General features: G+C 40.6%; 1 protein-coding gene across 11 annotated transcripts in view; it reads right to left on the bottom strand.

Moving 5' to 3' along the window:
* The window catches only part of nlgn1 (neuroligin 1), a 265,801-nt gene that overhangs the window by 146,739 nt on the left and 93,097 nt on the right, over positions 1–25,965 (bottom strand). For 7 of the 11 annotated variants that reach the window (XM_085348815.1, XM_085348814.1, XM_085348822.1 and 4 more), the window contains 2 exons: positions 18,939–18,998; positions 5,358–5,510 (listed from right to left, as the gene is read on the bottom strand). In XM_085348815.1, the coding sequence (XP_085204941.1) occupies positions 5,358–5,510; positions 18,939–18,998 (213 nt within the window). The remainder of the gene's footprint in view (positions 1–5,357; positions 5,511–18,938; positions 18,999–25,965) is intronic. The other 4 variants (XM_085348821.1, XM_085348817.1, XM_085348824.1 and 1 more) reach the window with 2 other exon arrangements.

Raw genomic sequence — 25,965 nt, forward strand, 5'->3', positions numbered from 1 at the left:
ACAACCGATCTCTTTACCCGTCGGCTTCCCGTGGCTGTCATGCGACCGGCTATTGCAGTTAATAATACAACAGCTTCTTGACATTTTTGTGTTTCTTTTTATCGCTGTATAACTGATTTTAATTGAAAGCCTGCGTGCGCTAGTACCGCTTGCCACGAGTTCCCAGAATCCTTTGCGGTTCTACCCCTGAATGACGTCACATTTTCAATCTCTATATAATATGCATGTTAAATTTTATATTTGGGGTAAAATATCAAGTCTTTTCAAGTAAACCGGTTCAAGTCCAATTCAAGTCCCAAGTCATTGGTGTAAAAGTCCAAGTCAAGTCACAAGTCTTAGAACATTTTTTCAAGTCAAGTCTAAAGTCATAAAATTAATGACTCGAGTCTGACTCGAGTCCAAGTCATGTGACTCGAGTCCACACCTCTAACAATTAGTGTCCAGGATACAAAACTACAAGCATTACAACACTGTAAAGCTTTTATGGCAAAAAAGTTTTTGTACATAAAATGGCTTAATAGTGCTGAATAGCTTTGCAAGGACTTCCACAACTCCTACTACTGATACGTTTACTCCCTTAGTTACATACGAGGAATAAGCTTCACAACTGCCCCTCCCAAAAGCCCTTGTCAAATATCTGCACACATACAGGTAATGGCTATGGACTTTTTGAAAATGTGTTTATTGTTAGCTCAGGAGAAAGCCTGAGAAAAGTGTGACAAAATGAAAGAGAACTAATAGCAATACCAATGTTTGCAGGTGGAGCAATCATTACACATGGATGAGAACTCAAACACTTTTGTTTAAAGATTAGATGCTCTCGAGTTTTTGAGAAAGCTGTGTCAGGAGTACTAGCAAGAGGAGAAGGTAGAGAAAAGAGGCGCAAAAGGAGTAATGAACCTAAATCATTGGAGTATTTGTTTCAGGGAGAAAGAAATTAATAAGCATGAAAATAATAGTCCTCCACACTTTGCCAGCAGGACAAAAACTAACAGAAAAGAAAAAGTCCAATTACTGTGGAAGGGGAAAAGAAAAGAAGATATATTAGAATAAAAAAGGGAGCGAGAGAGCGAGCATTATTTGGGAAGGTAAATATTAGGGGAAATGCCTGTGTGAAATGCACACAGTCCTAATTTAAATAACTAGCTAGCCAAATCTGATATTTGTGGATTTTCTAATGTGTGCAGCATGCAGAAAAAATAACAAGCATGCAATCAGTAAAGTTTCTCAGCACATATCTTGGGACTGTTTGGACTAAACTATGCTGCTGATCAAATAATTAACGATAGCGCTAGTGTTTAGGCTCATAAAAATGTCCTGTATATGTTTTCTTTATTATTAATTTTTTGTTTTATTTTGTGGTTGCTTTATCTTTAAAATTTGTCACGGAGCTCACATAGTCATTATGAACCTTAGTATAGTAAAACAATAAATGGAAGAATTGACAAATGGATCAATTTATGGATTCATTTTAAATGCATAATTATCGAACTATTATATTAACATGTTTTTAAAACATCTATATTCTGCTAGTCGGTCCTTTTCTCATGCCAGGTCTCTATGGGCTTGATCAGTGCTGAAAGTAAGAGGAGCAGTAGCATGCAGAGAAATGGATATTTTACTGGCCAGGTATATCTTAAAACAATCAGAGGCTTGATGAATTGGCTGAATGGCTGATGTATGGCTGGAATGGAAGGGGTATTTGGAGAAGGTTTGAGTCAGGGAAATGCACCTCATCAATCAGCATGATTAAAGGTTTTGGCTGGGCTGAAACAAACTCCGCACTGTGAGGGCCTGGCCTTAAAGGCACAGTCCGCTTTTCAGCACTCCAACAGCCAAGCGTGGAGGCTTAAAACTCACATATTACCACATGCAGTCAACATTTGTGACTCTGTGTTTGTCACAATGCCAGTATGATAGACATCTGGGATTAAACAATATTAAATAACTCAGTGTGACAGTTTCATAACTGCTCAGTAACAATCCCCTATATAAGTTTTATTCACTGGGGACACTGATGGGAATCGAAATGTTTTTATGACAAGGCAAGATTTTATATGATAATATCCAGCAAATTTCAGAATATTATGTCACTTTAAAGGGAAAAAAAACATCATACCATATTTGTGATAGAGCATTTAGCTTCTTAAGCACTTCCAAACAATTCAAACCAAAACTAACCTCACAGCAGGACTTCTGATTATAAACCAAGGGGGACTGAGATGGCACTTTGATAGCACTATACTATGTGTTTCATAAACACCCAATCTGCACCCTGGAGAAACTTCTGATTCATTAAACACACAACCTCCTACACACCCATGAACACACACTGACAGTAGCATACTATATGCATGCCCCATGGCCAAAATCATTGCAGCCAAGGCCCTTAACCCATAAATACAGCTTCGCGCCAGCAGCTCTACATATTTAAAGCCACTAATGGTTTCCTTCGTAGTGCTCACTTGCACACACAAACACACTAAACCAAGGAGAAAAATCACTGGAGCGAGGGTAGGGATTTCTGTCAGCTGAGCAGCATCTCCAAGCAAACAGGTGCTGCAATGGCTGGCTGGGCAAGGTAAATGGCCTGTATTTGTATAGCGCTTTTCTAGTCCCTGAGGACCCCAAAGTGCTTTACAGCCACCCATTCACACACACATTCACATACTGGCTACATTGCAGCCACAGCCACCCTGGGGCGCACTGACAGAGGCGAGGCTGCCGGACACTGGCGCCACCGGGCCCTCTGACCACCACCAGTACGCAAGAGGGTAAAGTGTCTTGCCCAAAGACACAACGACGGAGACTGTCCAAGCCGGGGCTCGAACCAGCAACCTTCCAATTACAAGGCAAACTCCCAACTCTTGAGCCACGATCGTCCGTTTAGGTCAGTCCCACACTTTAGCCAACATTGGCCAACTGGCTAACTAGAGAACATAATAATAATGCTGAGAGCCTGGTAAATGTTAGTAGGTATAAAAGGTTTAAACAAACATTGTTTCCTAGTCCTTCTTAATTTTTGAGATGTGTAATATCTTTCATTAACTCCTGTATTCATTCTCTAATAAAGAGCTTTTTTCCCCCCATACCAAATGTTAAACCAAACACATGTTTAGTTATCATACCTAATATACGGGTTTATTCATATTACGAACATGTGGTCGGCTGACTTTAATTAAAGAGGCTGATAATACATATACATCATGTCTGGACCAATGAAACATTAACATTCAATTCAGTTTATTAATATATCCAGTTCACAGTTTACAGCAACAGTAATATCAAGGTACTATATAATGTAACCTTAAGGCCCTGCAATATTACTGCGTCCCCCTTTTGAAAAAGCACTTGGTGACCTCGGAGAGGAAGAACTCCCATTTAAATGTCAGAGCCGTGTGGGCTCTGACTGTTAACAGTGAGAAAGAAAAACAACTTAGAGTCCAACACAGAACTTGTACTCAATTATACTGGATAACTGAATGGAAAGCCCACAAGCCCACTGATTATGAGTCCTATATCTACTGTCATTCACACACAGGCACACACAAACACACACAGCCCACTAGAAGGTTGGGTAAGGTAAAGCTGCACACTTTTGCCCATTGCCAGGGGGGTAAACACAAACACACAGAGTTTAATCTGAGAGCAAACAGCAGTGCCTCATGTTAACCAGCAGGAATACACTTTCCCTCAACACTATGAGGCTTGGAGCAGTTAAGAGCTTGCACATGAAAAAGGGGCGAGTGGGGAACGGAGGGAAAAAAAACAGAAAAGAATGAGAAGGAGGGAATGCCTAAGGGACTGAGGATTTCACCACTTTTAAAATAATTTTAAATGTTCTAAAATGTAACTGACTGATCTTTGGCTGGATTACTCTCACCATACTTGCCTTTTTTATCCTTTCTCAAGCTTTTGATGTTTGGAAGTGGTTGTACACTTCAGCTGCTTATGTAATTTCCATAATGCTTTATAACTATAATCTAAAGCTTTAAATGTTATTTGCAAACAGAGTTTGAATTGGCTACGCCAGTTTATTCATAACAGGGAAATCCAAGATTTCAGCTTTGAACAGCAGGTTTTGGAGTGTGGAGTTCAGTTTTTTAGTGTATGTAGAGTATGTGCACTTTATACACATGGTGTCTCTACAAACTGTAATAGTCTGCAATGAAGCTAAACTTTAGGGTGGATAGGAAGGCTGCATATCTAATCACTAGATCTTTTTTTTAAATATTCATATATGTATATTAATTATCTGACTTCTAGCTGTCAAGAATTTTAGTACCACTGTTGATCTTTGGGTATCATTAGGACGTCTGTAAGAAAGCAACAGGTTTTTCAGCCAGTCTTAGTATTTCCCATTAAAATATAACTAATGTAAAATATCAGAGGGAATAATTTTGAGATTACAGAGATGATGCAGACCACCTGCAGATCACACTAATATTTCACTGATATTGTGTTTCAGCTCTTCACAAAGAATATTATGTGAGCATTTATATTAATTCGCTAAATACGCCCTGACACACACAAACACATAGCTGTACATGCACGCACACTCACACACATGCCAAGAAAACTTTTTTTAATATATATTTGAGTGAAAGGCGGATATTGCCCTGTGTCTTTATTCTGCTATCCGTTGATCACACCGGGTGAAAACCCCATAAACCAAAAGAGCATTTAAATGAAAGCGGTCCATTCCATGACAGCATAATCTCATTCAGCACACCTTTGTTTCTATCATGTGGCAGTGACATCTAAAAGAAGGGAAAAGGAATTAGGAATTACTCTGATGAGAAAAAATAAGACAGGGGAGACAGAAAACTGAGATATCCAGAAACAAGAGGGACTGAAAATCCATTGTACTAACTATATATGAAAGGAGGCAAGAGATGTACAGCAGAGTGATAACCAGGTTCAAACTATGCAGAGATGCAATCAACATGTCACTTTAAACAAATACGTAGATGAGCAAAGGATCAGAAAAGGGATGGCACAAACATTTTGTACTACTATGCCTGTCACCTGCCTACTTTAGCGTCAAAGTCAAGGAAGAATGAAAAGCAATCATCTCATAGAAAGCTCAAATTCAGTCTTTGGAAATATCGCAATCAATCAACAAAGAAATGAGACCAGATATTAGCAAGAAATACCAGTTTGAGCCAGAACAATGTACAGACCAAAAAAAGAAAGGAAGGCAGAAAGAAAGGAAAAGAAAGAAATAAAGATATCCCTGGTCTTCGTCTTTTTAAGGCTAACGTAATAGACTCAACATGACAAAAGGCATAAATAAAGGAAGAACAGACACGACACAACATGACAGCAATAATGGTCACTCATTGCAGGATCCTTACCTAGGACGCCAAGTCTGTAGTTTAAAGTGATGACAATCACGTTCCCATAGCTGGCCAGGATACTGCCATCAAACATATTCCCAGTTCCTTCCATGTAGGAGCCCCCATGGATGAAAACCATCACTGGTTTGGGGCTTCCACTCTCCCTAATGTCTAGAGGAGGGGGGGTGGGGGGGTGAAAAGGAGAAGGTGGAAGAGGCAGAAGGACTGGTTAGATGACATATTGAAAGCGACGGTCAGGGATTCACTTTCAAAACTTTCATTTGTAGGGGGCTTTCGCCAACCTTTTTGGCACACTGGCTTTCAACATAGAGACCTTGTCAGTTTTAGGCATCAAAATATTTTGTCAATATGAAAGCACTATATGACTGTTGTTATTGAGATATACTGTTTAATTTGTTTACCAATGTATCTAAATTCCATATGCATGTAAAGGAAAAACGATATTTGATGTGTTTAATTTAATGAGTTGTATTTTCCTTCAGGCAATGGACTGTCCAAAATGCCAGAATGGCAATCTGAAATGTCCCACTATACTGAGGAACTTCAGAGAATAACATGGGATAAATTTTAATTTAAATTCATTTAATTTAAGAGCACATGAGGTTTGACAACTTTATGAAAAAGCTTTGTTTTATTGGGACATAATTTTACTTCAGTAAAGTAGTGTATCCTTTTTTTTTCAACTGCAGCGAAAAGCTTACCTTGACTTTGTGAATATGAATGCATATAAGCACAGACTGATAGATGTAAAAACTAACTAAGCTTGTCTTTTAAAATAACTCAGCGTGATTTAAAGCAGATTTAATCATTTTGAGCAGTGAGAATCTATTAATGTAAAAAAGAAGTATGTGTACTTGCACCTGGCAAATGTAAGGTATGGCCCAGGAGATCTAACAACATGTGAGAGCCCATGTTCAAAACAAGGTTCCACTTTCATCTCGTTTTTCAGTGATAAGCCTTTTCATGTTGTTTCTTAACTGTTTCTATCAGTACATGTAGCAGTACACATCATTTATCCTAATGATGTTTTATAGTGAGGGATCAGGTCCAGAGAGAGATGAGAGAGTGTGCGGGGAATTAAAAGTAAACCAACCAAGAAAACAAAAGACAGATTCTGTCAATATTTTTTGATACTTTTCTAAACCAGAGGAGTGGCAAATTAGAAACCTCAAGAAAAACACACATTTTGATGGAACTTCTTGACACTAAAAGACTGATATGAAAATAGTTTGTAGGTGCCCCTATAAATGCAATGCATCAGCATCATTTTAACATTATTGCTCCTTTTTTAACTAAAATTTAGGACTATATCTATATCTCTCTATATATAGAGATATAGATCTATATCTATATCTATCTATAGATCTCTCTCTCTCTCTCTCTCTCTCTCTCTCTCTCTCTCTAATATATATATATATATAAAATACCCAGCACGCCCCTGCGGGCGGTTTATCCTACAAGCTCGGGTCCTCTACCAGAGGCCTGGGAGCTTGAGGGTCCTGCGCAGTATCTTAGCTGTTCCCAGGATTGCGCTCTTCTGGACAAAGATTTCCGATGTTGTTCCCGGGATCTGCTGGAGCCACTCGCCTAGCTTGGGAGTCACCGCACCTAGTGCTCCGATTACCACGGGGACCACCGTTACCTTCACCCTCCACATCCTCTCGAGCTCTTCTCTGAGCCCTTGGTATTTCTCCAGCTTCTCGTGTTCCTTCTTCCTGATATTGCTGTCATTCGGAACCGCTACATCGATCACTACGGCCGTCTTCTTCTGTTTGTCTACCACCACTATGTCCGGTTGGTTAGCCACCACCATTTTGTCCGTCTGTATCTGGAAGTCCCACAGGATCTTAGCTCGGTCATTCTCCACCACCCTTGGGGGCATCTCCCATTTTGACCTCGGGACTTCCAGGTTGTACTCGGCACAGATGTTCCTGTACACTATGCCGGCCACTTGGTTATGGCGTTCCATGTATGCCTTGCCTGCTAGCATCTTGCACCCTGCTGTTATGTGCTGGATTGTCTCTGGGGCATCTTTACACAGCCTGCACCTGGGGTCTTCATATATATATATATATATATATATATATATATATATATTACAGGGCACTTTGTATTATTTATAACTTAATTTATTTGTAGTATTCTTCCTAGATTATGCATTGTGTTCTGCAATAATAATACAATAATAATACAAAAACAGGGCATTGTTGGAATGCTACTACGCAAGTAACCCCGGCGGAAGGGGCTACATGAATAGGATGCGGGACCTATGGATTCTTCGATATCCAACATCCACAATGACGGCGAAACAACTAGTAGCTCAGTGTTCCAACATTCGAAAGAAGGGACTGCTCTCACAGCTAGAGATTGACGAGGTACAACACAAATGCTATGGCAAGGAGGAGTCAGGACGCCAGGTCAGGGGGGAGATATCATCACCCCCACCCGAGATTGGGTACATAGCCCCAAGTGCGATAGGAGAAGGATCGTTGAGTGTGAGAGGAACTGACCTGAAAAATAGGATCATCGCCAAGCTTGAAACCTGTATCCCCCGTAGTCGGTTACCAAGATTACGTGAAGTACCCTCAGAAGGTCTGCTAGATGATGTTAATGCAGCACTACGGACGATACCTACAACCACGATTACCGACACTAACAAGCTGATCTACAATACGGCAGCAGTGATCAGTGAGATGCTTGGCTACAAGTTGAACAGCCACAAGGGGCAGTACCCTCCATGGAGAAGGAGGCTAGAGGGCAAGATCAAAGTAGCACGGAGGGAGGTCAGCCAACTAATGGAGTTGCAGAAAGGTGCGACAAAGAAGGTGCATAAGAAATACAGCAAGCTGTCCATACCTGAGGCCTTGGAAACTGCCAAGCAAAGACTCATAGCCTTGCCCAGCCGCTTGAGGAGGTACACCAGAGAGATAGGCAAAGGTGTACTCTCAGTGGCAAGGGAACAATAATAATAAGAGAACAGCTCTCTCTGGGGACACCTCAGGCCCTCCAAGGTTTGGAGGCCTATCTCCACCCACCACCACTTCCCCTGCCGGTGGCGGACTCCCTCAGGTGTCGGTGTGTTGGTGGTTCTTTGTGTCTGGGGGTGGGCGTCCGGGTACACACCGGCTCACTCCTTGGCGGCCGCTTGTCGGGGCCTGGGGCCTGGGGCTCGCTCGGGCCCCTTTGGAGGTGGGGTGCCCCCGGCCTCTCGGCCTGGGGCTCGGTCACTCAGGCACAGCTGGGGGCCGGCGGAGCTCACGGGCGCGTCACTGCAACTCCCCCTGACTTCTGCTCCGCGGCTGCTGGGCGAGCCCTCATCTGGGACTCTCCTCAGCTCTTACTGGAACAGTGGCGCGGCTGCCCCTCTGTTGGTCTTCCATGGTCTCTTGTGTTCTGGGGGCCTCTGGATGTCTGGAGTTTTGATCTCCTCCATACCCACTTCACACCCTGGAGGACGGGGCTGTGGCCCCCCCACACTCCCTAGCAGATCATTACATGGAGAAACCTTTGGAATGCAAGCATGCTGATCCACACAGGTATGCACACATGGGTATTCACAGACGCGGACTAAAGCTTTCTTGGCTGCTGCCTCAAAGCACACTGTGCGCTGTCTATCTTGCGTGCTGCACAATATCGTTTATTATTTAGTAAATATTGATATCTATGACTAGCTAGTTTATTGTGATGGTGCTTTGTTTTCTCTATTATTATGTTGCTCTTTGTTGTTTGCTGTCTCCTCTGTTTGTTTTTTTTGTTTGTTTTTTTTTTTTTCTCCATACAGGTGACCCAGGAGTTCTTTTTTTTTTTTCTCTCTCTTCCCCCCCCTTCTCACCGTCTCTTCTCCCCTTTGGTTTTCTTTCTTTCTCTCCCCCTCTTTCTCTCATTCATTCCCCCTGTCCTATTTATTAAAAAAAAAAAAAATAAAAAATAAAAAAATGACAAAGGATGAACTGAAGCTCTGCCATCACGTAATGTCGCATACTGCTGTTTCTGATGTCATTTAAAAAAAAAAATAATAATAATAATAATAATAATAATAAGAGAACAGCACCACCAAGGCTGGAGACGGAGCAATACTGGAAGAGCATATGGGAGAAGGACGCAACCCATAACGGCAATGCTCAGTGGCTAGTGGATCTGAGGGCAGACCACAGCGACCTCCCTGAACAGGGTCCAGTAACCATCACAGTGGCCAACATCCAAGAAAGGGTCTCCAGTATGAAGAGTTGGACAGCACCAGGGCCCGACATGGTTCACGCCTACTGGCTAAAGAAGCTGACTGCACTCCACGAGCTTCTGGCAGCACAAATGAACCAGCTGCTAGTTAACGAGAGACACCCGGAATGGCTAACCGAAGGTCGGACGGTCCTGATCCCCAAGGACCCCAAGAAGGGACCGGTCCCCTCCAACTACCGACCAATAACCTGCCTCAGTACTACATGGAAGCTCCTGTCAGGCATCATATCGGCTAAGATGAACAGGCACATGGGTCAATACATGAGCGGGACACAGAAAGGGATTGGCAAGAATACCAGAGGCGCAAAACACCAGCTACTGGTAGACAGAACAATCAGCCGAGACTGCAAGACCAGACTGACCAACCTGTGCACTGCCTGGATTGATTACAAGAAGGCCTATGACTCAATGCCCCACAGCTGGATACTGGAATGCTTAGAATTGTACAAGATCAATGGGACCCTAAGAGCCTTCATCAGGAACTCAATGGGGATGTGGTGTACAACACTAGAGGCCAACTCCAAGCCCATAGCACAAGTCACCATCAAGTGCGGGATCTACCAAGGAGATGCTCTGTCCCCACTGCTGTTCTGCATAGGCCTGAACCCCCTCAGTGAGATCATTAACAAGACTGGCTACGGATACCGACTACGGAACGAAGCAGTTGTCAGCCACCTCCTGTACATGGATGACATCAAGCTGTATGCCAAGAGTGAACGAGACATCGATTCACTGATCCACACTACCAGGCTATACAGCAATGACATTGGAATGTCATTCGGAATGGAAAAGTGTAGTCGGATGGTAACAAAGAGAGGGAAGGTAGTCAGTACTGAGGGGATTGAACTACCAGAAGGCAACATTGCAGACATAGAGGACAGTTACAAGTACCTGGGGATCCCGCAGGCGAATGGGAACCATGAAGAGGCCGCTAGAAAAGCTGCAACCACCAAGTTGCAGAGGGTCAGGCAAGTCCTGAGGAGTCAGCTGAATGGTAAGAACAAGATCCGGGCCATCAACACGTACGCCCTGCCCGTGATCAGGTACCCTGCTGGGATAATAGGCTGGCCAAAGGAGGAGATAGAAGCCACTGACATAAAGACAAGAAAGCTCCTTACCATGCATGGAGGGTTTCACCCCAAGTCCAGCACCCTGAGGCTGTACGCTAAGCGGAAGGAAGGGGGCTGGGGACTGGTGAGTGTCAGCACCACAGTCCAGGATGAGACAACGAACATCCAAGAATACATTGGGAAGATGGCCCCAACTGACCGAGTGCTCAGTGAATACCTCAGGCAGCAGAAACCCAATAAAGAGGAGGGAGACGAGGAACCATCATGGAAGGACAGGCCCCTGCACGGTATGTACCACCGGCAGATAGAGGAGGTGGCTGATATCCAGAAATCCTACCAGTGGCTGGACAAAGCTGGACTGAAAGACAGCACAGAGGCACTAATCATGGCAGCACAAGAACAAGCTCTGAGCACAAGATCCATAGAGGCTGGGGTCTATCACACCAGGCAAGACCCCAGGTGCAGGCTGTGTAAAGATGCCCCAGAGACAATCCAGCACATAACAGCAGGGTGCAAGATGCTAGCAGGCAAGGCATACATGGAACGCCATAACCAAGTGGCCGGCATAGTGTACAGGAACATCTGTGCCGAGTATAATCTGGAAGTCCCGAAGTCAAAATGGGAGATGCCCCCAAGGGTGGTGGAGAATGACCGAGCTAAGATCCTGTGGGACTTCCAGATACAGACGGACAAAATGGTGGTGGCTAACCAACCGGACATAGTGGTGGTAGACAAACAGAAGAAGACGGCCGTAGTGATCGATGTAGCGGTTCCGAATGACAGCAATATCAGGAAGAAGGAACACGAGAAGCTGGAGAAATACCAAGGGCTCAGAGAAGAGCTCGAGAGGATGTGGAGGGTGAAGGTAACGGTGGTCCCCGTGGTAATTGGAGCACTAGGTGCGGTGACTCCCAAGCTAGGCGAGTGGCTCCAGCAGATCCCGGGAATAACATCGGAGATCTCTGTCCAGAAGAGCGCAGTCCTGGGAACAGCTAAGATACTGCGCAGGACCCTCAAGCTCCCAGGCCTCTGGTAGAGGACCCGAGCTTGAAGGATAAACCGCCCGCAGGGGCGTGCTGGGTGTTTTTTTTTTTTTTTTTATTAGTCAGAATGACCTTACACAGAAAAGGAATTGGGATTAAAGAAAAGGTAGGTTGGCTCTGGTAAAATTCTCTCTGAATGCATGTCTTTGTATTATGTTTTTCTTTTCTTCTGTTTCCCTGAGTGCAGAGACCATTACATCACTCCACAGTCTCTGTCCTTTTACAGTTTTTTTTTTAAGCTATTCAGCTCCCTCTGTCGCAGCAGGCACTGGCCACAATGTAGCGACACATCATAACTCTCCTCTGGAACACTTCCAGAAACTCCTGACAAAAAAGGTCAGGAGATTATGGCAAGTGCGTATGTGTGCTGGTGCTGTACAGTCCAGATATATGTGCAACCTAACAAAAGGAGAGGAGGGGAGACAAACCGAGCATATAATAAGAATGAATGAACTGGGTAATTGTGATGATATGATTCTGTTTATGATGGTGGTTATGCAATGGTAATGATAATGCTGATAGTCATGTTGGCATGACAGTGGCAGTAGTGATAATTAACTGACAGCCTTGATGATGACAGTGATGAGTGACAGAGATGAGGATAATGGCAATTAATACTGGATATATAGTGGAATCAGCTGTGGGAATGTTAAATGGTGATTGCAATGAGTTAGACAATGATGTCAATGATGTCAACCATGATAGTGACAGTAATGGTAATGTACTTGATAGTGGTGACAATCATGGAAATAAAAATACTTTTTGCTGGTGTCACCCAAGATGGTTTTGATGACGGCAATAGCTAACTATGAAAGCGATTAACTATTACATTGCTAATGGTGTTGATAGTAATGATACTGAAAACTATTATGGTGCAAATGATCTCAGTGACAAATAACAACCATGCTAAAAAATCATGATAGCTACCTATTACATTGATGGCAATGAGGACAAGTATAACAGACAATAGCTATGATCAAGACAATGATGTTACTAAAGGACAATATTGCAACAATTATGCTAATATTAATGTTACTGTGGTGGCAGTTATGATGTAGTCAACATCATGTTACGAAAACAGCAGTGGGGCCAGGTAACGTGCAACTTCCAACCTGTGAATTTTTGACTAGTTGGAACAAAAGGGCTGTTTTTCAACAAGCATGTTTTTTTAAAATGTAATCCAAATTGCAAATATTTTGACCCAAACTATTATCTTTTTTTAAACTAAATTGGTAATTTTGGTGTATAAACTAAAATATAGTGAATGAAAAAAAACAAACAAACTTCTGAAACAGGACAAAGTGAAGTTTCCTGGTTGACAGTATTGTGATTGATGACACCGCCCCTTCTGCTTCCTTTTGGAGATTTTGTCAAACAGGACCATTCACTCTTAGTGTCTAATAACACCGCCACAGCTTGTGGTTCAAAGCATCTGTGCCAAATATGTGCTGAAAAAAAACTGCAATATTTGAAATTCTGGGGAAAAGAATGGCTTGGATTTTGATAATGGCAACAACAGTGAAGATGGTAGAGATGATGCCAACATCATGGCTATGAACAACAAATGAAGATGATGTAGATGATTACAACAACCGCAAATTACAGTGAAATCCAATGGGCTTTATATAATAAAAAACATGAATAGCATTAATTGTAATTGTTAACATGGGTTTGTAAACAAAATGATAAGGAAAGAGTTATGATAAAAATCATAATTTTTGAGAATGGAAGCTGTGTATTATTAGAGTCACTTGTATTTTTATGAGTCCTCTCAAGTGTTACTTGAAAATAGAAATTAAATTCTGCTGAAGTGATATAAATCCAGTGTGGCTTTTTTTGTTCTTTGCTGAAGGTCAGCGGTAATGAGGTGAGGTTAGGATAAAATTGCCACAGCGACGCTCGAACATTGATGGATTTACCTGAATTTACCTGGATTTACTGACTAAAGCAACTCCCAGTGTATACTCAACATATTATATATTAAGGTTTTAAGTTTATGCTATCCAGCTTGCTCTCAGTATGGCTTCCTGGCAACCTACATTGGCTGCCAAGTGCAGCATTCAGAGCCAAAAAAATCTTGTAAATCCCAGCCTCTCCATTCATTCCCCTTACTTATCAATTTATTCAGCATATTTCAACACTTTCTACCACCCACCACTTTCCATCAGTGAATAAATTGTATTTGAGGTGATTATTGAACTAGCAAATACATGTGTGATTATTGTAATCAGTAGTTAATATTGATTCCTGTAACTTAATTTTCAATGAATGTGTCTAGAATCAGGCAGGAAAATTCAACTGTCCTCTCTCTCTTTTCTGTGTGTCTGTGTGTGTGGGTTTGTGTATTTCACAGTGAGCAGAAAGATGAAAGCTTGCTCTAAGATGAGTGAAAATAAGATGCAATCATGTAGTGATTCTACCACTCAATCTTCCCTGGGATGAGTATGGGTCAGGGAGGGTTTGTCAGAGGAGAGGTGCCATGCCAGCATGGAGTAGATCATTGCTTCCTTTAGGATGAGGTTATGATCAAAGAGATTCAGGTGCTTTAGATTTCTCTGGGCAAACCCTAAGAGAGGCCCCCAGGCTGTTGCAAAAACTTTGGTATCCTCTCCCTTTGCCAGTGTAGAGGACTTATCAAACCAACAACAGTCACAAGAAGAAAAGGGTTGTTTTTTTTTCTTTAGCTCTAGCTTTTTGCTGCAGGGAATAAAGACACAGGAATCCTGGTAAGGCCAGCAAGAAAAAAAATGAGGCCAAGTGCTAAAAACTGATTCAAAGGCTGCCTAATAAAATGTATTCAGTGAAAACTGTTCATAAAAACTTCTTCACTAACATGGTTAAGAAGGCATCAATGTAGAGATGTATGATGAAGAGATTTAGATATATTTATTTAAATCTACCATGTATTAACAGTGACCAATCATTTTATTATAATTAGAAAACCATATTTCAGCTAAATTATAATATGCAGTACAAACATTGATCATTCCCAAATCAACTAACATTTAAATCTACAATAAACGCTGTCCTGGTTCTGTTTCAGGGTCTTCTATCAGTTGGACATCCAGTTGGCAGCTCTACCCTGTGCTCCTTTCCAATGATTAAGGTCAATATCTCTAAGGTTGAGGCCAGGGAACCTTTTCAATAATGTCCATTTCCACAACTTCTATCTGTGTATCACTTTTTTAGTCACTACCCAGAGCTTGCGGCCATACGTAAGGGTAAAAATGTAAAACATAGCTCAAGTAGTAAGGTCACACTTTTGAATTAAGCTCTATATTTACCCCATTATTGCAGGGTGTTACATCAATCCATTTGACTGTCTCCCACTCCCTTCTTCCCTCACTCATGACCAAAACCCAAAGATACCTAAACTTCTCTATTTGGGATGGTGGATCATTGCCCCAAGTGGGTATGCCTTCATTTTCTGATGAGAACCAGACTTTGGGGTACTAACTGTCATCCTAGCTGCTCAATACTTGGTTGCAAACCATGGCTGTGAAAGCTAGAGTCCATCAACCAGTGAAGCCAAGAGCACCACATCAACAGCAAAAATCCAAGATAAGATCCTGAGGCTACCATACCTGAAACTGTCCTCCCCTTGCCTGAATCTAGAAACATTGTCCATTAAAATCACAAACAGAATCGATGACAAGAGCCAGACCTGGTGGAGCCCCATACCTAAGGGAAATGAGTCCAACTTCTTGCCAGCAATGAAAAACAAACTATTACTACTGCTCTACGTGGACTAAATAGCCAACAATGACAGCCCCCGCACCACCACGCTCCAGAGGACAAGGGAAGTGCTTAAATGCGTTCTCCACCACTACACTTTGCCAATTCATTTCCACAACATCCAGAGTCTGAATGGAGTCTAGGGAAAGCTCAGCCATCTCTACCTCAGTGACTTCACACCTAGTGATGGAAGTCATATGCATCACACAAACACTGCTTCTATTTCTTGTGTCCTCAGTTGACGTCAGCACGCCAACCCAACCATATATACCTGACGGTTTGCCAGAATTGATTTGAAGTCGACTGAAAGTCTTGTTCCCTGGCCTCATCAGACTTCTCCCAAAGTTTGCCAGTATGGATTTGACAGAGCCATGTCCTTTTTTTTTCCAGCATTGATCAGCTACCTCCAGAATCCAACCAAACTTGGCAACATTTCCTGTTGCCAAGTGCACTTTGGACACAATCATGGTCAAACATAGTTTCCGTTATGGACTATCCATGATCGGCACTGAACTCTAGAAACAGAACTACTCTTGGGGTTACATTATCATTATCCATGTGAGCACTGAAGTACCTAGTAGACAAGAGTGCCTTCGGAGGGATGCTTGCAGCACCCCACCCAAGATTTTCAAGAAGGCCAGGTGTTCTAAGCTAGTCTCAGCATCTAAGCACTATCAATAGTGACAACCCGCTTCCCTGACCTGAAGCCAAAGGAAAATTACCATCTTGTATGAATTTAAATCCACAGAACTAAAGAAGGGGAGCACAGTGGTAAGCACTGATGCTTCATAGCAAGAAGGTCCTGAGTTCGATTCCACCATCTGGACCATTCACCTCTTTCATTGTGGAGTCTGCAAGTTCTCCCTGTGTACTCCGGCTTCCTCCTACAGTCGTTGATACTGTTATGATCTTTTCTTTTACTCCAAGATTGTCTACATGGTATTAGCAACATCTCTGGGCCCCTAACACTCTAATCTATACTGTATCCCTGGAGGTTAATCTTTCACAGGTAATAACATGTAATACTTAGAGCCTCCATAAGTAGATGCCACAGTTTGAAACAGCTTCACTTCCACATTCTGACTCTTAACTATTCCAGCAATATTTGATGTTGAAACAGAAGCTTCTAACAAGTTCTCTGGGCTTTCCTGTTTACATCTCTATTCCCAGCACAAAAAGGATTACAAATAGCAGCTTTAGAGAATATAAAGAGATTATAAAATGCAAGATACTGGATGGGAGGGGTTGTGAAGGGATGTCCTCAATGAGTTGGCAGATAAAAGGCAACACTATGTCAAAGGTCAAAGCCTCTAGAGCTACGTGGAAAGTAAAATGGGGAGGGAGAGTTCAGACTGATTGGAGTTGCCCTGAAAGAGAGTGAGGGTCTGCGTGTCCATGCAGGCATTCTGAAACATATTTCCCTGTAAATTAAACTGGATTACTTGTCTTCTCCACATCCTTTATCGAGATAACACTTGAAGCTAGCATGGAATTCATTGAATAGATCTGTGTGAGCTTTGTGACTTTCTATAATCTTACTGACGTGTGTGTGTATGCGTGTGTGTTTGAACTCCCATAAAAACTGCATGATGATGCAGATCAAAAGGATCTGGATGGTTGTGAGTTTTACTTGGATGTAATTGCTGTTTACTCCATCACATTATACAGTAGAGGTGCTTTATTAAGACTTTCTGCCTGTCATTAGAATTGCACTGCAGCAGTCTCAAGGGGATATGACACTATCTCTGGGTTTTATCAAAGACATTTTATTTGTAATATGACTTTTCAAAGATCTCTTATTTTATGGCAATTGAGCAAAGGTTCTTCTTTCTTCTACTGATGAGATTAATGGGTTTCAAGTGGAATGCCATAGCATCATAACACCACTCATTTCAATACAAAGAAGAGTCATTGCAGTTTTCAAAAGACATTCGCCGGAACCCTGAAGTGTTTTTTTTTTAAACAATACAACACGCCTTGCATTAAAGGATTAAATGGCTTTAAATGATTAGCAGTACATGGGGACAAAATAATTTATTTTTATTGCATTTGAGTTTAGAAAATTCATGGCAATAAGAGCAGAACAGGTAACAATGTTGCTTATTTTCAAACACATGGTGAGTTTGACAGAACCAGGCAATATATTTATGGGTTAACTAGCATGTCTTGATTACTATATATGGTTATAGAGTCTTCTCTTTATAATTTTCTGTACTAGCACATTGTGGCAGGAAACTGTGGGTTAGCATCCTTGATCTTGTCCCTATGCAGACACAGATTTTATATATAATGTATATAACTAGCCCATATAGTTATTTATATTACAATGAGTGACCTAAAGTGCAGCAGATTGGAATCTGTTTAACCCTGTAAAGATATACTATTTACAGAAAAAAATGTATAAAGTAAATCTTACGTCAGGGTCCACTTTTCCAGAGCTTTAAATTAAAACATGTAGCTACATGTCAGTCTTTAATTACCAGGATCAATAATTACCTACCAAAGTCAATATTAATGGAAATTAAATATATTAATGATAATATATTACATACATTCTAACTACAAGTTTGTCTGCTTTGAAAACTGATCAGCTAAGCCACAATAATTACTTCACCTTGTCTTACCTTTTGCTGAGTTGGTTCACAGGAGATTTAATTCCACCAGTGAGGTATTTGCCCCTGAGAAGCAGCTTTGTCTCACAGAGATGTTTGCTAAATTTTAATTGCAATCTGCGGTGTGAGCATTCACTGCAATCAAAGAAGCAACATGATTGCTCCACTGAAATTACCAAGTGATAGAAGTGTTTATGTACAGTGAGGACATCGGTGAAAACCTTAAACATAATGCTATGTCATGTGGGTTCCTTGCAAATGCTGAATAAGTGTATTTATTCAAGTTTTACATATTAATAGGTAGTAAGTTGGTCCAGCATTGCACCCCACAAGTCTTTGCAGCAACTAGGGCTGAGAAAGATATTAACATGTCTTCTAGTATTTTTATCATATTTACAAAGGTTATTTTGATGCCAAAAACATAAATAGATCTGTTAATGTAGAAAAAAGCCAGTTAGCCAACGGTTAAACTTTTGAACATGATCATATTTTAGAAACGAGGCAAATCAAAACAAAAAACATGCAAAAATGTGTTAAGAGCTGACTGAAGGGTTAATAGTTATTCTATCTGCTGGTGGGATGCAACATAGAAAAGTAAAGAAAAGGAAACAGCAAATCCAAGCAGGTAATCTACATATGTTACAGTTTTAATATCAAAGAATGGTGGAAGACATGTAAATTTTAGACATCAAGCTGAAGAGGACAAAACACATCCAGCCCAAAAAGAGAGTTTACGAGTAAAGAGCAAAAAGAAAATGTCCATCAATTTCAAAAAAAGGACAAGAAATGTAAGAAAATCAAAGAAGATAAAAATTGTAGGAGAAAGGGTAAGTTTGATTTCCCTTGTCATGCAAATCAGTTTGGCATTGGGGGAAAAAATACCTTCGTCGTCCGTGCGGTCACTATCACCTAAATCATCACTGTGTTTCTTTGTAAGGGGACCTATAGGACCAAGAAGGAGAAGATGGAGGAAAACAGGGTGATCAAGAACACAAACAGTCTTCAAAAGATGCTCTCAAAAGAAAGAAAGTTTTTTCAATCATTACTGATTTTATAGCCCCCTTTTTTCTTTTCTTTTCTTTTTTTCTTTTTAGAAAAATCCTCACATTGACAAGCAGACTGGGCAAACATTACCACAATGTCCACTTTGTTTAATGTTGGAATTTACTCTGCTTGAGTTCATTTAAGAAGTTAAAGACCAAAAAAAGAGGGACTTTAAAAAAAGAGGCAAAAAATGTTAGTTTTCTGTTGAAAATGAAGACTGAACTAAAGATAAACGTCTCAAGATCATAAACTTTAAAACATTGCATAAAGTAGCATAAATTACACACATCAGATATTGTGGTAACAACTGAATTGATCAGAATAGAAGAGAAAAACAAACAAAGACTGTAAAAGAAGCAGAGTTTTTTTTTTAAGAGCAGAGCACTCTAGAGAATCATGTGACAACTTCCCCAAATGCATTTTAAAAGTGATTTGATGTCACAACACACACAAACATCTGTCCATACATATCCCTGTTTAGAATATCAACTATCCCAATATTTTAAAGGCAGTGAGAGAAAGAAAGGAGACCCCCCCAAAAAATATATATTTTTTGAGTGATTATTGGGTTATTCTTTATCCATTTATTTTCATGCTTTTGCCAAGGCATGCTATAAATCATAAAGCATGAATAAGCACACATAGTAATTTTCATAATACAATTTAGAATAATCAGTTTTATTTAAAGGAAACAAACTGAGCAATAACACAATAATGACTTTGCTCTGGCATAATAATATTGAGATTAATTATGTATGTTTGTTTAATCAATACAAGAAAAAAAGTAAAGTATGAAAGCATCTGACACTTTGAGCAGATACAATAAGGGTACTGAATTAAACTTCTTTTTTCTTTTTTTTTTCAGTAGATTCTTTAAATACTCTTTAAACATTTTTTTTGTTCAACCTGAGTGTTTGTGTAGTGTTTAAGTTTATCAGGCAATTGTCTGTCAAGGGAAGTGGTTAGATGCTTCTCCATAAAAACAACAGTTTGTCATTTTAATATCAGTATTGTTTACATACACAGAGAAAAAAACGCATGCTAGCTTAAAGTATTTACACACCTACAAACAAACAAACACACAAATACAAATAAAACGTAGAGAGGAAAGAATATACATATATCTTCCAAACAAGATCAGAAACATGCAGTCTTAACAAAAAATAACAGAAGCTGTCAAGGTGCATGACACATAGAATAGCATCAGTAGCATACTGGTCCTCCCCCAACCCACCACACACACACACACACACACACACACACACACATACAGTTGCGCACACATGCAATGGCATCGACAACACGTGAGCCCGTTGTGCCTCAAAGTGCCATCAGTGGATGAGGAAATCACCACTTTAGTCCTTTAATCTATCTTAATTGACCACAGCAGCAAATAGCCGGCACTTTTATGCAAATATACTTCAATTCCATTTTTAAAAACTGATCTAGCAGTTTATTCTATTTATAAGGTCAACGCTAATAAATGGCTCATATTAAACTAGAAATGTCACTAAATGGGTTGTTGTTAATGTTTATGAAATAGATCATAATGGCAGATGACTGACTTAAATGGTTAAGATGGTTCTAGCCAGTAACTCATATCCAAGAGTAATAATTCCTCCATCATAATATCTTGGTTTATTTTAAGCTCACTGATTTCTTTCCAATGACTTTAAAAAGGAGGCTGGCTTACTGCATATCAGTGTGTCCTGCAGCAGTCTCCCAGCTCTCTTTTGTGAATATGACAAGCAATTTGATAAGGGAGAGCTGACTCGTGCTTTCAATGTGCTGAATAAGCACCGAGACACCAAGTCGCTTCTTAGGAAATGGGAAATGTCTAAGAAAGAGAAAGCAGCCACTGTCTAGGGATGTGTCACCTGTTTATAGAGTATGCCACATAGAGAGATCACTGACAAAACAATACATAAAGGTTGTGAGAAATCTGTGGTAACCTTTCAGCATACACGACGCTGAGTGATATATGTCTTCGTGCTAATACCTGAATATACAGCAAGCCTACAGTTACTTTTCAAACTGTTGCATCTACAATTTAAATGCATGTTCGGACAGACAAGTACACAATTAATTTTTATATATAGATAGATATAAAATTAGCAAAACAAAGTGGTGTGTTTATATGTTTTTGACTGAAAAATATCCAAACTACAAGAGGACATTTAAATTTAAAATGCTGTTTTATCTGTGTTATTTATATTTATAGGATGTAGAAGCCTAACTTCCAGATCTAGTCTAGTCTTAAGTCTCCATGAACCAAAGCAACTATCCATTTTAGAATGTTAAAATACTTCAACTGGCACAGTACACTGAATATACTACATATGTCTCAACACCATTAACATGAAATGAGTATCATCGAAAGACAATAAGTAAATAAATAAAAACATTAAAAAGCTGTGAGCAACTGGAAAACCTATGAGAATTTAAAAAAGAAAAGACAAAAACAATGCGACTGCTCTCTGAATTGCACATGTGCTGCTTTTATAGGAGCACCTTTTCTGACTTAGGGTTAGTTGGGATCAGAGCAAGACAGCTGCATGACATGTCATATCACACACACACACACACACACACATGTGGAGAGAGAGAAAACGAGAGAGACATCATTCAACAATCATGTGCCAATACTGAACGTCGCTGTGACAAGAATGTCCTGACACCGACCTGTCCTCACCTGCTATTTTGAACCAGTGTATGCGTGCTTTCATATGTGTGTGGGTAACTGAAGCAGAGATACTGGTGAAGTCTCAGCTGGCATCAGCTCTGATCAGTGATTAGGAACGTGACACTTCAAACATTTTTCAGATAACCTTTGTTTTAATCCCTACCATAGATAATAACCAACCAAATATACTGTACTTCTATTGCAACCCATGAAGTCATTTATAATCCATTTTAACACCAATAAAAAGAAAGGAATGTAGACATCTAGAAAAATGTGCCTGTATATTTTCACCCTGGTATTTATATATATATTAAAAAAGTAAATAAAACTCACTACAGCTAGGATTATCCCCACTGTAGACGCAACACAGGTGTATTTGTCCTTATGTGCGTAGTCTACTAGACTACAAGGGCTCACAGTTGGTGCCCTTTTAGTCTGCTGTGTGGGTGCTGACAGGTCTGTGGAGTCGCAGCAAATTGGAATTCACGCATACATCCACGAGTCTCTTTCACCCTCTGATAACAAAATTTGCATCACCTTTGTGTAAGCAGACTTTTGCATCTTGTATATGGCAAAGGAAAGTATAACACTGGCCTAACGTGTGATTAGGCACATGTGTCTTTTGGAGCAGTGCAGCAAAACCGTAGTTAAAAGAGTTAATGACACAAACCAGTATCCTACCAGTTGGTTGAACCTGCCAATTACTGGCAATATAAGATAGATAACAACTGATGGTGATTCAATGGGATAACAGCTTTCAAAATAGGTTATCTTTTTCTACATTGTGTGACTACTTCTTATCACTTCACCTTTACTTCTGCATGCTAACAAATTGCTGTTCTCTTATATCTGCACTATACCCCCCTTTGTTTTTCAAACAAAAGCACAGATTGGTAGACTAACAGGCTGACCTGTAAATGTGAAAGAGGTGTAATTCAGAGGGAAAGAGCTTAATTGCTTCAAACAGGACCTCAGTAAACACACTGAAAGAAGTTTGAAGATAGAAGTTGAAATTTAGAAATTTGGTACTAGTTCTGCAGAGAAAACCGGGCAAAGATTAAAAATGCTCTATGAATTATTTGAAATATGCAATCAGTTACCATTTAATTAGGTAAATTAGTGCAGACTGTTATCCAACCCAGCAGCTCACTATAATACCTTTACAATGAAGTTCGTCTGACTTTGTTTAGGACTTGGAAGTCTTGTGTCTTATGGCCTCAGCATGTTTTAAATTATTATATTCACAGATATGTGCAGTTAACTTGGTCAGTGGGTCGTTAAAAATTAGCACTTATCAAGTTAAAGCTAGAGAAATACCCAAGGTCCCCCTGTTATATTCTTATGGTTCCTGTAATTCTTTTAAGTATGAAAGGGACACTGAGTTTCCTTTTCATACCTAAAAGGACCCCGTACAGCACATTTCATTTTTCTTTTTCCTCTTCATCATTCAGTGGAGCAAAATATTACACTTTGATTTTCAGTCTCTCAGTCTACATCGTCTGCCTTTCTCTGACGTTTGTGGTGTCTTTTTCTCTGTGTCCATCGTTTTCCCTTCTATCCTCATATCTCCCTGCTTCCACCAACAGCATTGATTGGAGACTGATGAAGAGGAGTTTCACGCTCTCTGACACTGCAACAATCCATGACTCAAAAAGCCAGCTGGGAAGCAAGAATGATAGATACACACACACACACACACACACACACACACACACACACACACACACACACACACTAAACCCTCAGGCTTTCCCCTCTTCTGGATGAGGTAATTATTGTGAGGAGAGTCCATGCATCGATTGCACATTCTGCACAAGAGCTATCCACACATACATATATTGCTCTCTGTATGCATCAGTCAAGGCCTCTACTGGCATAGAAACACACTAGCATAATCAATCACCGATGCACATTAAAAAGGGGATCTAACAGAGCTCGCTGCTCAATGAGCCAAATAGGTAATCTACAACTGACCTTGGATAAAATCCCCACAGGCTGTAAACTATAAATACAGAATCCATCCCCAAGGTAGAACTGGGACTTTAATGCACTTCAACAAACTCTCTGATGAGGAGAATCACTCAGGAAGCATGAAAATAAGCAGAATGTGTGAAACCTCAGAGAGGTGTGTTACAGATATGTTAGAACTGTGTCATACAATGAGTCTGATGTCCAAAAATATCTTTTTTGGTTTCTACTCGTTTCTTCTCAAGAGATCATATTAAATCCTGCAGTCCTTTTTTGTGTGAACTGAAGTTATTTATTTATTTATTTATTTTCATCATTGGATTATTGTAGTCTTGTGTGTAAAATGATGTGTTATGGAAATATAGACATACAGAACTTTAAAATAAAATTTAAGACATTTGAGAGGTTTCTAGACTTTTCTCCATGACCTACCATCAGTATTCAGTTCTTTTTAAAGTAATTGTGTTAAGGATGTAGAGTTGTCACAATACTTCACTTTCAAACTTGATACTGTTAGGATGCCTGGGTCGTTGACCCAGGGTTTTTGAGTTTACGATATTATTTATAATTTCTAGTTTTTGGTTTCTTTGAGTTCCGTCTTATGGCTTATGTCTCTGTCTTCTTTAGTTGCTCTGTCTCCCCTATCACCTGCATCCCCTTGTCTAGTTCGCGTCTCTATGTATCCTTAGTTCCTATATCCCCGTGTTCAGTCAGTGTTTGTGTCTGCCCTGGTCCCACGTCTCTGTTCCCTCTGTAGTGCCTGCATGTGAGTCTATGTTATGTGTTTCCTGTTTTACTTTGAAGGTCTCTGTCTTAGTGTGTTCAGTTTACGCTTCCTTTTGTCTCGTCAGTTCTGATTTGCCCCAGCTGTATTTCCCTCCTGTTATTCATTCCCTGATTACTCCCTCTGTGTATTTAAGCCCTGTGTTTCTTAGTGTCTGTGTCGCGATCTACCGTTTTCCTAGCTGTGTGTTCTGTCATTTCTCCAGGTTAAGTTTGTTTTGAGTTTTTTTAGTTTTGTTATATTTTGAGTATTAAATTAAAGCCTTTTTTGAGTTCACGTCTGTCTCCGGAGTCTGCACCTTGGGTCCTATTCCTGCCTGCGCACAGCCACACCTAACAGATACAGCTACACATAATTTGATACATATTATATATTTGAGTAGGTAAGATAGGCTGTCATGTCAAGTTGTTGGTAAAAAATTTTCAGGGTCAATCTGGGGCTTTGGAAGAATCGCCTTTTAGATCAAATTCATGTTATCCCGCTATATTGAAACTGTCTATTAACTTGTCTGTGAAGGTTCTCAGTCATCCAGGTGATTGTAATCTAAGGAGCTTGGAAACAAAAGCGTCTGGACTTCTTTGATTTGCTTGAAGACGTTTCACCTCTCATCCGAGAAGCTTCTTCAGTTCTAGGATCAAATGGTGGAGAGTCCCAGATTTAAGCCCTGTGGGAGTATCCTCCCACGAGGGACAATGGACCCTCTAATGATCCTCTACATAATCACACAAGCCGAGGTGTTAAAATGGTTGTAGGTCACAATCAGCCAAGGTTTCGGGTGAGCTCATTGTAAAACCTGGCCCCACTCTGAGGTTAGATGGCCCAGGATGTGAGTGGGCATTAAGGCATCTGGGAAGCGATCTCAAAACGGGATTATAGATGGCAGACAGTTGGTGCCACCGCCTCTGTTCAAAATGGTCGCTCACAGTGGACATAGATGGCTTCTTTCACTCCTCTTTCAAACCATCTATCTTCTCTGTCCAAAATGTGACATCCTCAAAAGAGTGACCTTTGTCCTTTAGATGCAGATGGACTACCGAGTCTTGTCCCGTGGAGGTGGCTCTTCTATGTTGTGCCATGCGTTTATGAAGTGGCTGTTTGGTCTCTCGAATGTAGAGGTCTGGGCATTCCTCACTACACTGTACAGCATACACCACATTATTAAGTTTGTGTTTAGAAGTTTTGTCTTTGGGATGAACCAGTTTCTGTCTGAGTGTGCTGCTGCTGAAGTAAACTGGGATGTTGTGAGTGACCATCTTTGAACAGAGTCAGGGGTTTACGACACCAACTGTCTGCCATCCATAATCCAGTTTTAAGATCCCTTCCCCTTCCCTTAACGCCCACTCACATGCTGGGCCATCTGACCTCAGGAAATCACATGATAGGATGGGGCTAGGTTTCACAATGAGCTCACCCGAAACCCTGGCTGATTG

This window comes from Diplotaxodon limnothrissa, linkage group LG23, assembly GCF_057381915.1.
Source record: "Diplotaxodon limnothrissa isolate DT_005_m linkage group LG23, D_limnothrissa_male_GT1.1, whole genome shotgun sequence".
In the NCBI taxonomy this organism is placed as follows: Eukaryota; Metazoa; Chordata; class Actinopteri; order Cichliformes; family Cichlidae; genus Diplotaxodon; species Diplotaxodon limnothrissa.